At 37.8% G+C, this 13,746-nt stretch overlaps 1 protein-coding gene across 1 annotated transcript in view; it reads left to right on the top strand.

The window, feature by feature from the left end:
- CDH13 (cadherin 13) overlaps positions 1-13,746 on the top strand; it is a 548,360-nt gene that overhangs the window by 445,654 nt on the left and 88,960 nt on the right. Inside the window, exon 10 of the mRNA XM_072117266.1 lies at positions 3,341-3,594. Within this exon, the coding sequence (XP_071973367.1) occupies positions 3,341-3,594 (254 nt within the window). The remainder of the gene's footprint in view (positions 1-3,340; positions 3,595-13,746) is intronic.

Raw genomic sequence — 13,746 nt, 5'->3', positions numbered from 1 at the left:
ACCTTACCTGTGGATAGGCCATCATTAAAAACCCACTTTAAGGCACAATATTTCAAATATTAAAAATCTAATATTGCTTAGGGTTTTATAGTTGAAGATGTCTTTTCCCTCTAAACTCTGGTAAAGCACAGTCAGGCAAGAGGCCTTCCATAGATTGGCAAGAGAGCTGAAAATAGCTGTGGAATGGATCAGAAGGGTGCATGTTCCATCTGACACTCAATTAGATTAGGTCAGATCCCCACTAAATAGCATGCTATAACCTATCTGGTGGGTAGGGGATTGCAATTAAACTTGGAAGAACCCTCTTTAACACCTCTAATTACAATCATGATTTACCTATCTGATTGTTATATTTAAAAAAAAAATGCATATTTTACATTCCTGAAAAGTAGCAGTGATTTTAATTAATTCACCCAAAAAGTTATTTGTAGCTGCTGCTGAATTATCTAAAATGATTTCTGAGTTTTTTTTTTTACTTGAACGGGAATGTGGTAATTATTTTGTTAAGGCCGTTTAAAATAGAACCTACTCGAAAATGCAAATTATTGTTCTGGGAACGTTTCAAGGTAAAATGCACAAAGTGATAATTCTGTTGAATGGAATTAGATGAACTTTTCTACAGTTATATCTAATCTAGGAATAAATATTACCACCCACAGGTTCCCTAGAATTTGATTTGCTTTTTCTTTACCTAATCTCATATCTCCAGCTACCGTATATACTGGAGCATAAACCGAGTTTTCCAGCACAATTTTTGCACTGAAAATTCCCCACTCGGCTATATAGAAAAATGAACTCAGTACTCACCATTGCAATGGCCTGGGCAGCTCCTCTTCTATCTTCATGTGCGCGGCAGCTCCGTGGTCAGTGCTTCTTCTTTCTTCAAGCTGACGCCAAGTCCCTCACGGCTCCGTGTTCACAGCTCGCCCGGCGCACTCTGTGATGTCAGCCGCTGCTGACATCATAGTTGTGCGCCGGCCGGGCTGCGCACGCAGAGCCTTCGCAGACCTGGGGCTGGCATGAAGAAAGAAGAGGCACTGATCACAGAGCTGCCGCGGACCTGCCGCGCACATGAAAATAGAAGGTAGGCCAGATTGTTGTCCTATGGACAGACTCTTCCACCTCAGCTGTAGATCTCTGCAGTTCATCCAGAGTGATCATGAGCCTCTTGGCTGTATCTCTGATCAGTCTTCTCCTTATTTGAGATGAAAGTTTAAAGGGATAGCCGGTATTGGTAGATTTGTAGTGGTCTGATACTCTTTCCATTTCAATATGATCACTTGCACATTCCTTTACGCAAAAGTTACAACTAGAATAAGTAGAGTGAGCATGGCAGCCTATTTCACGAGCGGCTCTCTGGCTATCTGCTCTACTGGTCAAATTATCAATCTGGGTCTAGCGAGAACCGTACAATTTATATTGTATTATATATAGTGTATTGTAGTGTTCTTGTATCTCTAGTATAGTTACATATTTTGAAGATTATATCTACGTATAAACTGTAAAAATTTTTTCAAAGGGTAAGTTACCCTATAGAAATAAACCAACCATGTCTTTTCTTGCAAGCTTCCTAGTAGAAAAAAACATTGAATGCAAAAGTGTTCCTAGAAAAGGATAAGCTAGGTTGATGGATGAGTATGACATCTTTACTCTTTTAAGCTCATTTTTCTAAATGAAGTCCGATTTTATATTTAGTCTAAACTGTTTTATACAGAAGTTTCCCTCTGCTGATCTATAGCTTTAGGATCAGGCCTCATACACTCCCCTCTGCCACGACACTGACAAACAACTGTAAATTAGGAATGGAACTTGTTCAGGTGACAGATTATATAAAATATATGAAAAATCCCAGCTTTCATCTGACTGCTCATTTATTTTTAATAAAGCATTGTTTGTGTTTGTCCTACCGAGCCGGGATAAAAATGATCATGTAGATTGCAGCTGATGTACGTGCCTATGTTATAATCAATGCAATATTGAGTTAGATTTTCATAAACATGAAGGGGAAACACAAATCAGGAAGCCGATACAATCTCCTAAGTGTGGCTCATGGCCCTAATAGCATTTATCAGCCTTTTAATGTTTCACATACTAGAGGCTGGAGCCTGAAGGAGCTCAGATGATTTTTATACCCCATATGAGGAGAACAGTACTATATTATAGTATATTATATATTAGTATAGACTATTTGAAATCATTCAGATGGATAGGGCACTGTAGAAAAATGTGTGATGTGTGCATCATAATAATAATAATGGCAGACATCACCACACAACATACATTGTACATTATGGTGCATTATAACAAGGAATAATGCACTATACAATTATAGTCACTAAATAGGTTTATGTGGTCATTTTATTCTGAGGCATGGAAGCTGGTACAAAACAAGATGTGATAGGCAGTTTGTGTCATCCAAAATTACTCATTACTAGTGTCATGAAGGGACTTTGCAAAGAAGCAGAAATATTCTTTTACCACAAAGACAAGTTTCTTATATGTGCTCAGGATTACAAAATAACACAATACAGTCAGTAACTTATGGTCTTTGACTCACTACTTAAGGTAGCCTGTTAACAGAATTTTACCTCTCACGCCAGTAATATCTGTTGGTAAAGAGTTAAAATTCCTCCAATGTCACCTAAAATTATCTGAAATTAAAGTCAACTTCTGAAGAAAAGAGTTTACTCTCGGATGCCTCCTTCTTTTGACTGACAGCTATGTTTCTATTCAAATCTTGACCTGAGCAGACAGGAAGTCCTCTCCCTGTCCTTACCAGAATGCTGTCTGTCTCACAGTGAATTTAGCAGTGAACACTGTGTGGGAAAGTACAGATATTATTATTATTATTTTAAGCACCCTGCGATGGGCGGGGCCAGTTGATGGTGAGTGGTTCCACATGAAAGTGGGAGGGTCTACAAAGATAAAGGAAGATAATGTTTGGGGAACAAGTTTACTTGTAGTAGGAGCCAGATTTAAGTTTGGAAACCTCCTGTGCTGCACTTTTTAACAAAGACACAGTTGGGGGGGGGGGGGTAAGGATTATTTTGCCTTTTCTTGATGACAGGCTCTCTTTAAGTAGCAATCTGTATCATGTCCAGTTGAATTCAGGAATTTGAATCCCTTATATAGAATTATTGCTGTCCAACCTATTGGTTTACTGAATGTAGAATTATAGTTTGAATTTGATGAACTTGTGCCTTTTCCAGAACTTACAGCTATGGAGGAAATATGAAGCAGCTTGAATCTGATCTTTAATAAGTTATGCTATAAATATGCATATTGTATGTTAAAACACTGAATACAAAAATGTAAAAGAAATACCTTTTCTTTATTTCAGCCATTAGACTGTGAGATTTTAGCGTTTCACACACTACTGATCAAAGTTGAGAATGAAGATCCGCTTATCCCGGATGTTGGCTACGGAGCAAGTTCAACAGCAACAGTTCAGATCAATGTAATGGATGTGAATGAGGGTCCAGTATTTCAGCCGGATCCAATGAAAGTGTCAACTCAAGAAAACATTCCCATCGGATCTATGTTGTTTACTGTAAGCGCCACCGATCCAGACACTCTCCAGCACCAATCTATACGGTAAGTTCACTGTATGGCATTTTATGATCAAGTGTGGCCATTAATAGACTAAACCATTCTGATTCATGTAGAAAGTCCAAAATTACACCTATCCTTCCTTAAGAAAATCATTCAAATTATTTAAACTATTAATGACATTTTGTTCCTGACAACTCTGGCATCATAATATTATCTTAAATATTGTGGAACTACCCCGTATATTCCGGCGTATAAGACGACCTGGTGTATAAGACGACCCCCCTACTTTCCTGTTTAAAATATAGAGCTTAAGATATATTCGCCATATAAGACTACTCCTTTTCCAACGCATACAAAACACAGGTAAAAATTAAAAAAAAAAACAGATTTGAATTTAACATGGTCCTTTTTTTAATTTAAATTCTTATGACATGCAGGTATATAGCAGTAAAACTGTCGCTCATAAACATAAGGCATACAACAACAACATTACCATCGTCCATTTTACTGTAAATGTTACCATACTGTACCTTAAATTTTTATTTTATTAAATATTCCATGCAATGTACTCAGAAGCGGGAAAAAAATTCCAAATGCAATGAAAATGGTGAAAAAACGCATTTGCGCCATTTTCTTGTGGGCTTGGATATTACGTCTTTCACTGAGCACCCCAAATGACATGTCTACTTTATTCTTTGGGTCTGTACAATTAAGGGGATACCAAATTTGTACAGGTTTTATAATCTTTTCATACAGTTACAAAAATGAAAACCTCCTGTACAAAAATTATTTTTTTGATTTTGCCAACTTCTGGCGCTAATAACTTTTTTATACTTTGGTGTACGGAGCTGTGGGTGTCATTTTTTGCGAAATTTGATACTATTTTCAATGATATCATTTTTAGGACTGTACGACCTTTTGATCACTTTTTATAGATTTTTTTATATTTTTCAAAATGGCAAAAAAGTGCCATTTTCGACTTTGGGCGCTATTTTCAGTTATGGAGTTAAACACATTGAAAAACCGTTATCATATTTTGATAGATCGGGCATTTTCGGACACGTCGATACCTGATGTGTTTATGATTTTTACTGTTTATTTATATTTATGTCAGTTCTAGGGAAAGGGGGGTGATTTGAAATTTTAAGTTTTTTTATTATAATTTTTTTTTAACTTTTTTTTATTTTTCTTTATACTATTTTTCAGACTCCCTAGGGTACTTTAACCCTAGGTTGTCTGATCGATCCTACCATATACTACCATACTACAGTATGGCAGTATATGGGGATTTTCCCCCTCATTCATTACAATGTGCTATAAGCACATTGTAATGAAGGGGTTAAAACGAAATAGCCTCGGGTCTTCGGAAGACCCGAGGCTACCATGGAGACGGATCGCCACCCCCGATGACGTCACGGGGAGCGGCGATTCCAGGTAAGATGGCGGCGCCCATGTGCCGCTATCTTTTTGAAGCTGCCGGCAGCTTTGCCGGCAGCACACGCTGTGAAAACACCCGCATTATGCAGCAAAGACTTACCGGCTATGGAGAGGGCTCAGCCCGTGAGCCCTCTCCATGCAGCGCGACCCGACCGCCGCCGTGAATACACGGCGGGCGGGCGGGATTACCGGCGTATAAGACGACCCCAGAGAAGACAGAAGAATATACGGTAGTTGTTTGGTTTGAATCTCAGTGGTCATATTCTACCAAAATTTCTGTTGGCATGGAAACTGTCAATATATTTTTGCATTTAAATAAGGTGTTGACAAGATTGAGTGGTGTGACTGACAGATAATGCTTTCTGGTTTTGTACAGTAATTTTCAACCATAGCTAGGCCAAGATAAGAAGCCTTCACCGATAACTAGCAGATTTGGCATTCACTTCTCTTTACATTGCAAGATGATTAAATATTCTACCAGGTGTTAATGGTGCTGTGGTATTTTTATTTAAGGATGTGTAGTACAAATACAGTGTCACTGTTACACACTGGTTATGTCTTGGTTATTGAATTCAGTTCTTATAACACACAATAAGTATTATGCTTTCTTCTGTAGTCATTTCCTTATTGGACTGTTACAGATAGTTTGATTTGAAAGGTTATGAAATAGGTGGTTAGATATTAAAAGGGTTTTCCCATCAACCACAGGATAGGTCTGAAGTGCCTTCATCAACTCCATAGAGATGAATAAAGTGGAACAGCAGATCTGCTGCATTCATATCGGGAAGCAACGAGGGTACCCATGGAGACCCCTGGTTCTCATGATCTGTGGGGGTCACTGAGCCCCCCAACAATCAGCAAGTTAGGCCCTATCCTGGCCTAATACATGGGTGAATTATGTTTAATACTTTGTCTGGAAATAAGGTTCTTTGATCTCTGGAGCATAGGTAGATTCCCAAGTATAGGAGGGCACACTCTATATAACCACTTTAAGGACTTTATCCTATTTTATTTTTAGATTTTTATTTTTTACTCCCCACCATCCAAAAGCCATTGCATCTTTTTTGTTTATTTACAAAGCTGTATGAGGCCCCCAAATGACTTTATTATGTTTTAATACATTAAAAAATTTAATCTTTTGTACAAAAAAATCTTTGTTTAACTATTTTCTGACTCCAATAACTTTTTAATACTTTGTTGTAAGGACCTGTGCAAGCTGACATGTTCTTTGTTACCATTTGATTGTTTTCCAGACTGTACATCCTTTTGAACACTAAAAATGTATTACATTTAATAAAATTACCTTTACTAAATGTTAAATTGCTACCCATACAACATTGTTACCTTCAACTATTTAAAAAATCACAAAAGAATAACTTTTTTTATGCAATCTTAAATATTTTAGTATAGAAGTTACAAAAGTAAAATTTTCTTTTGGCTAGCTAGAACTTGATTTGCTAAGTTTTATAGTGGAAGTGTTTTTTATTAGTCGGGTGACCATGATCTGCTTATGAGTGAAGGAAGCTTGGTCATAATACTGAAGTCTGTGTTACACATTGAGTAGGTGATGGTTAAAGTATCTGGAGTTGTTCTCATTGCGGAGGAGGGGAGGTGAAATTTGTCCTTGTGAAAAGCCATAAATCCTGGTGAAATTTTGAGTCCTTGTAACAATGATTGGAATGATATCCTGAGCTTGAATTCCCAGGGTTTTTTTTTTTAATCTCTCTCTCTGTTATTCCTGAAGTGAACCTTCATTATAAGAACCTTAAAAATAACTTCTCATCAGGACGGTCATTTTTATATGATGACAGGTTCCCATAGCCGCTGGCATGTTGATTTAAAAATGCCTTTGTTGTGCATCTGAGTAATTCCAGTGTTTTTTAATTGTTTCTTTAACATAACCTGGCTCCCTGCCAGCATCTAGTGATGAATCGCAGGGGAGGAGGGCACATCTAATAAGCATTTCTTGTGGCAGTTAGCTGGCATAAACGGCAGGAGGGAGCAGGAGAGAGGCTGAGGAAAGGGTAGAGCAATAAGTGAGGATGAAGGGAAGAGTAATTGAGAAGAAGAATACTTGTGCCATTTTAACCACCCCCTTGGTCCAGAGAATTGTTCTCCTACAAGTGTCTCTAGCTTCTTGTATTTTATGTGTCTGTGTAAAGTCAAATATTGGTTCGTAGTTAATGTTAAATCTGCCCAATTTGTATTCCATTCTTGTAGCTGCCATTCTCCAAAAGATCATTTTTTGTTAGTCAATAAATGTGTCATTACTTTATTTTCCAAAAAATGATTTTATGTGATATGGTACTTTATTAGAGCTAAATAATATTTTTCAGCTTTCTAAACTGTTCTAAACTGTTAATGTATTTTCTTTCCTTTTTGGCCTTGTAATATATATTTAAAATAAAATCTTTCTTCAGAACCTAGACATTTAGATCATATTTTTTTGTACTTCGTCATGAAGTTGCTACTGTATACATATATTTAAAAATAAAATATCTATTAGAAAGCTAATTGAATGATTTACAATATTATCCCCTAATCTAAGCCTCAAGGGGACAATTATCATGCTCATTATTATAATTTGTTAATACTTCTGCATTAACATTTCACTGCTACAGACTTATAGTATTATACAACAGATCTGTAATAAAACTGCTTAGTGAATGACTGAAAACACATTTAATTATATTTGACATATAACAGAGTGATGGCATCACTTAATCTTCAATGAGGAAACTGCAAACAAGAACATTTATACATGTTTTAGCCTAAAATCAAAATAAAACAGGGGTGATGTAGTACATACATATATTTCCCACCTTCTTTTTGCTACTTTGCCTTATACTGCTCATTCTTTCCCCTCCAAGATGTATTATCACAGAGTGAGGCTATGTCATAGCATCTCCCCATTACTAAAGCCTTCCCCCCAAGAGTCATAGTATGTAAACAAGCAGTGTTTCCCTCTTCATGTACAATTATACAGTTGTTACAGTTAATTAAAAATTTAAGTGAAATAAATCTTTTGTAATACTGCTCTATTTTTTTCCTGTGGTGAATCAAAATTTATTTTTGGTTGTTTATTTCATGTGTTATTCAATCTACTTCTGTCAATGCACAGTGTCATGTGCACTTCTAACAGCACTCTAAGATTTCAACATGTGGTAAGCAGTATAGATGGCTGATACAAAAGAAACTATTTAATTTGTGCAAACATTAATCAAAGAGAACCTGTTATTAGCAAGGTAATTTTTACAGGTTCCAAGTAGCCTTTGGCAAGTTAATTTAAAAAATGCCTTCGTTGTACACCTGAATAAATCCACTGGATTTTAATTGTTTCTTTAACATTACTTGCCTCCCTTCCAGCAGTGCGTGGTGAGTCCCTTGGAGGCAGTTCAAATGAGAATTGCTTGTGCCAGTGAGCTGACATAAGTAGGAAAAGGGAGTTAGGAGGAGGGCAGTGAATGAGGATTGAAGAGAAGATGGATTACATCATTTGAACTGCCCCTGGGACTCACCACCCACTGCTAGCAGGGAGCCAGTTATGTTTAAAAAAAGAGCTGGAATCATTCAGATGCACCGTAATGGCATACTTGAAATCATCATTCCAGAGACTATTGGATCCTATCATCATGTACAAATGGCTACTACTAATCTACAGTTGGGTTGAGCATAGCATAGCCATAGTGAATCCCTGGGATGTATTTTTGAATAGCCTAAATTTAACATTTCACTAATATGTATATATATATATATATATATATATATATATATATATGTATATATATATATATATATCAGTGTATATATATATATATATATATATATATATATATATATATGGAAAATGGGGTAAAATAGTATATATAAGCTATGAGTATCATATACATTTTTAGTCAAAAGTTCCCTTTGCCTCCATATGAGAAGTTGAAAACTATAAAATATACATGATTTATCAGGAGCTTAAAATAGAGCTTCATGCAACATCTAAGCCAAAGGGTTTGCCTGAAAGGACACATCACAAGCTAGAATCCAACTTCATTCTTTGAAAACCAAAGTGATAATTTCCTTACCAAGTGGCACTAACATCCCTTGTCATGCAGATGACAGTGTGTCTTGAGCAGTATGTCTAGAAGAATTCAGTCTAAGAGTCACCAGGAAAGCTCCATCTTAGACGCTTGTATCATAGTGGTAAATATAAGCCTGAGTTTGCCTCCTCCAGCTTTCTTTTTTTCTTCTTACTTAAATCCATAGGGATGCATGGGAAGAAGCAGTGGCTGCAGGCTATGGCTTTCCTCCCAGACAATATGCTTTCTTCTTCACTATGCCGTTGGCCCACTTTTTGCTTTCTTCCTCTATTGCTCATACAGGATACAGCATTAAAATAAATATAGAAATTCTACTATGTCTTCAAAAAGTATAACTACAATCCGAAATGTCTGATGTTTTCAAGGGATATTTCAGTCTCTGTTGGCTTTTACTTTAAGCATATAGTAAATATAAGTTTTGCAAACTTTGCAAATATATTTTGTATTCCTTATATCTCAGTAGTGTGTTCTACAACTCCAATACTGCAATCAAGTACAAGAAGACTCATCCTTCTATGTTCTCCTGAAGAGCCCAGAGACTATGGGCGAAACGCGTAGAGGTTGAGAGATGAGACACGAGACATGATTAACATGTGTCTGTAGCGCACTAGGACTTAAGGCAGGCATCTCTAGGGAGCTCCGGATTTGATAAACTGCATTTATCTATCCTTTGTTGGCATCACAACAGCGAGTGTCCCTAGTCACTGCAAGAGTCATGTGCTTAATCCTTCATCTAGTGAGCTAAAAATTAGCACCATACAGCACAAATACCTGTGGCCAAGGATGCACTTACTGAACCACGCAGTCCTTATCTAAATCTCATGTGAACGTGTGTAAACACTATATATTGAACAGTTACATAGGTTCACACATTGGAGTGATTTTATATTAATATTATTAAAAGTTATATTTTATTCCCCACTAACTATATCAGTGACTCCTATAACAGTGATCCTATGTACAAGAATATAACTACCGTATTTTCCGGACTATAAGGCGCACATAAAAGCCTTGGATTTCCTTGGAAATCCAAAGTGCGCCTTATAGTCCGGTGCGCCCTATGTATGGCGCAGGGCAGCGGACCATACTTACATAGGTCCCCGCTACCGGAGACCGGAGACAGCAGATCTCCAGCGGGAACTGCAGACCACGCGGCACGAACAACTTCTGCCGCGTCGGTCTGCAGTTCCCGCTGGAGATCTGCTGTCTCCGGTAGCGGCGACCTATGTAAGTATGGTCCGCTGCCCTCCACCACCTCCCCCTCACCTTCCCCGCTCACCTTCCCCGCGTCGCCGCGTCTCGTCGGGTCTCGTCTTCGTCTCGGCGTCGCGTCTCTTCTCCGCTCCTCCCCCGGACCTCCGCCACGCCCCCGGACCCTGCGCCTTATAGTCCAATGCGCCTTATATATGGAATTATTACATATATAAGGCGCATCGGACTGATGCGCCTTATATTCCGGTGCGCCTAATGGCCCGGAAAATACGGTACTATAATACTGCCCCCTATGTACAAGATTATAACTACTATAATACTGCCCCTTATGCACAAGAATATAACTACTATAATACTGCCCCTATTGTACAAAAATATAACTACTATAATGCTGCTACTATCTACAAGAATATAGCTACTATAACACTGGTCCCTATGTATAACAAAATAACTACTATAATACTGCCTCCTATGTACAAGAATATAACTATTGTACTGCTACTCCTATGTAAAAGAATATAACTACTATAATACTGCCCTTTATGTACAAGAATATATCTACTATAATACTGCCCCCTATGTACAAGAATATAACTACTATAATACTGCCCTTATGCACAAGAATATAACCACTACAATACTGCCTCCTATGTACAAGAATATAACTACTACAATACTGCCTCCTATGTACAAGAATAAAACTACTATAATACTGCCTCCTATATACAAGAATATAACTACTATAATACTGCCCCTATGTACAGGAATATAACTACTATAATACTGCCCACTATGTACAAGAATATAACTACTATAATACTGCCCCCTATGTACAGGAATATAACTACTATAATACTGCCCCCTATGTACAAGAACATAACTACTATAATACTGCTCCTATGTACAAGAATATAACTACTATAATACTGCCCCCTATGTACAAGAATATAACTACTATAATACTGCTCCTATGTACAACAATATAACTACTATAATACTGCTGCTATGTACCAGAATATAACTACTATAATACTGTCCCCTATGTACAGGAATATAACTACTATAATAGTGCCCATATTTATAAAAATATCACTACTATAAAACTGCCCCCTGTGAACAAGAATATAACTACTATAATACTGACCCTTATGTACTGCAATATAACAACTATAATACTTCCCCTATGTACAAGAATATAACAACTACAATACTTCCCCTATGTACAAGAATATAACTACTTTAATACTGGATTATACAATACAGACGTTCCCCTACTTAAGAACACTCGACTTACATACGACCCCTAGTTACAAACGGACCACTGGATATTGGTAATTTCCTGTACTTTAGTCCTAGGCTACAATAAACAGCTATAACAGTTATCAAAGGTGTCTGTAATGAAGCTTTATTGATAATCCTGGTTCTTATGACAACCCAGCATTTTTAAAATCCAATTGTCACAGAGACCAAAAAAATTCTGGCTGGAATTACAATGATAAAATATACAGTTCCGACTTACATACAAATTCAACATAAGAACAAACCTACAGAACCTATCTTGTATGTAACCCAGGGACTGCCTGTATTTTCAAGAATATACCGGTAACTATTATAATGCTTTCATCTAGTTACAAGAAAATAACTACTACTTTCTAATGGGTACAAGAATAATTGCTGAACAAGGATAGTTTATAAAGTACTCCAATCTAGAACATCTACAAGAACATAACTAGTACATGTACATGACCTGTTTTTAGTTGAGGCTGCTTATAATATTCACAGAGCTGCCCGGCTCTTTTACTGCCTTCTTTTACTTGGCATTGTATACATATGACTATGATTCATAATGTAATCCAGCAGATTATACATACCTATGCTGCCACCTGCCCTGCCTAGTTTAGTGTAATATTTCTGGAAATACAGTCTCACTGCCCCCCCCCTTTTAGTATCAATAATGTATTAACAGAATACAGAGGGGGGCAGATTTAAGGGTTTAATACTTGGAGCTTCTCTGCTGAAATATTAATTAGCAGCCTCACATTTTGATTTCAGGAGACATCGATAGGACTATGGCTAATAAAATCCTACACTCTGGGAAATTAAGAGAGACCAAGTATGGCAAACTATAAGAAGAACTGTAGATCTTAATTAAACATGAGCATAATTATCGGTGCTAAACACTTGCCCTGTCTCATCAGTCCCTCTGTTATAGCGACGGGCTAATTATAGCTAAGCTAATATTTTTAACAGTGTATATTCATATTGTGGACAGCTGAAAAATGGCTTAAATTACCAATGCCGGGCGCCTGCAGTACATTTTAAGACAACTGTTTCAACAAGAGCCAAGGCATAAATAGATTACAGGGAGCATAGAATGTCCATTGTGTATGCAAATGCTTGGAATGATTATATTAACTGGCAATGAACAATCTTAGCAAATAATTGAATCATAGTTCCAGAAAATATCTTGATTTTTCTCCTTGAAAAGCTGTCATTTGTGGTAAAAAAGTATATATATATACTCACCGGCCACTTTATTAGGTACACCATGCTAGTAATGGGTTGGACCCCCTTTTGCCTTCAGAACTGCCTCAATTCTTTGTGTCATAGATTCAACAAGGTGCTGGAAGCATTCCTCAGAGATTTTGGTCCATATTTACATGATGGCATCACAAAGTTGCCGCAGATTTGTCGGCTGCACATACATGATGCGAATCTCCCGTTCCACCACATCCCAAAGATGCTCTATTGGATTGAGATCTGGTGACTGTGGAGGCCATTTGAGTACAGTGACCTCATTGTCATGTTCAAGAAACCAGTCTGACATGGCGCATTATCCTGCTGTTGGGTACATCAGATGTTGGGTACATTGTGGTCATAAAGGGATGGACATGGTCAGCAACAATACTCAGGTAGGCTGTGGCGTTGCAACGATGCTCAATTGGTACCAAGGGGCCCAAAGAGTGCCAAGAAAATATTCCCCACACCATGACACCACCACCACCAGCCTGAACCGTTGATACAAGGCAGGATGGATCCATGCTTTCATGTTGTTGACGCCAAATTCTGACCCTACCATCCGAATGTCGCAGCAGAAATCGAGACTCATCAGACCAGGCAACGTTTTTCCAATCTTCTACTGTCCAATTTCGATGAGCTTGTGCAAATTGTAGCCTCAGTTTCCTGTTCTTAGCTGAAAGGAGTGGCACCCGGTGTGGTCTTCTGCTGCTGTAGCCCATCTGCCTCAAAGTTTGACGTTCTGTTCGTTCAGAGATGCTCTTCTGCCTACCTTGGTTGTAACGGGTGGCGATTTGAGTCACTGTTGCCTTTCTATCAGCTCGAACCAATCTGCCCATTCTCCTCTGACCTCTGGCATCAACAAGGCATTTCCGCCCACAGAACTGCCGCTCACTGGATGTTTTTTCTTTTTCGGACCATTCTCTGTAAACCGTAGAGA

The sequence above is a fragment of the Engystomops pustulosus genome, chromosome 7, assembly GCF_040894005.1.
Source record: "Engystomops pustulosus chromosome 7, aEngPut4.maternal, whole genome shotgun sequence".
Taxonomy (NCBI): domain Eukaryota; kingdom Metazoa; phylum Chordata; class Amphibia; order Anura; family Leptodactylidae; genus Engystomops; species Engystomops pustulosus.
This window is presented reverse-complemented; position numbering and strand designations above follow the sequence as displayed.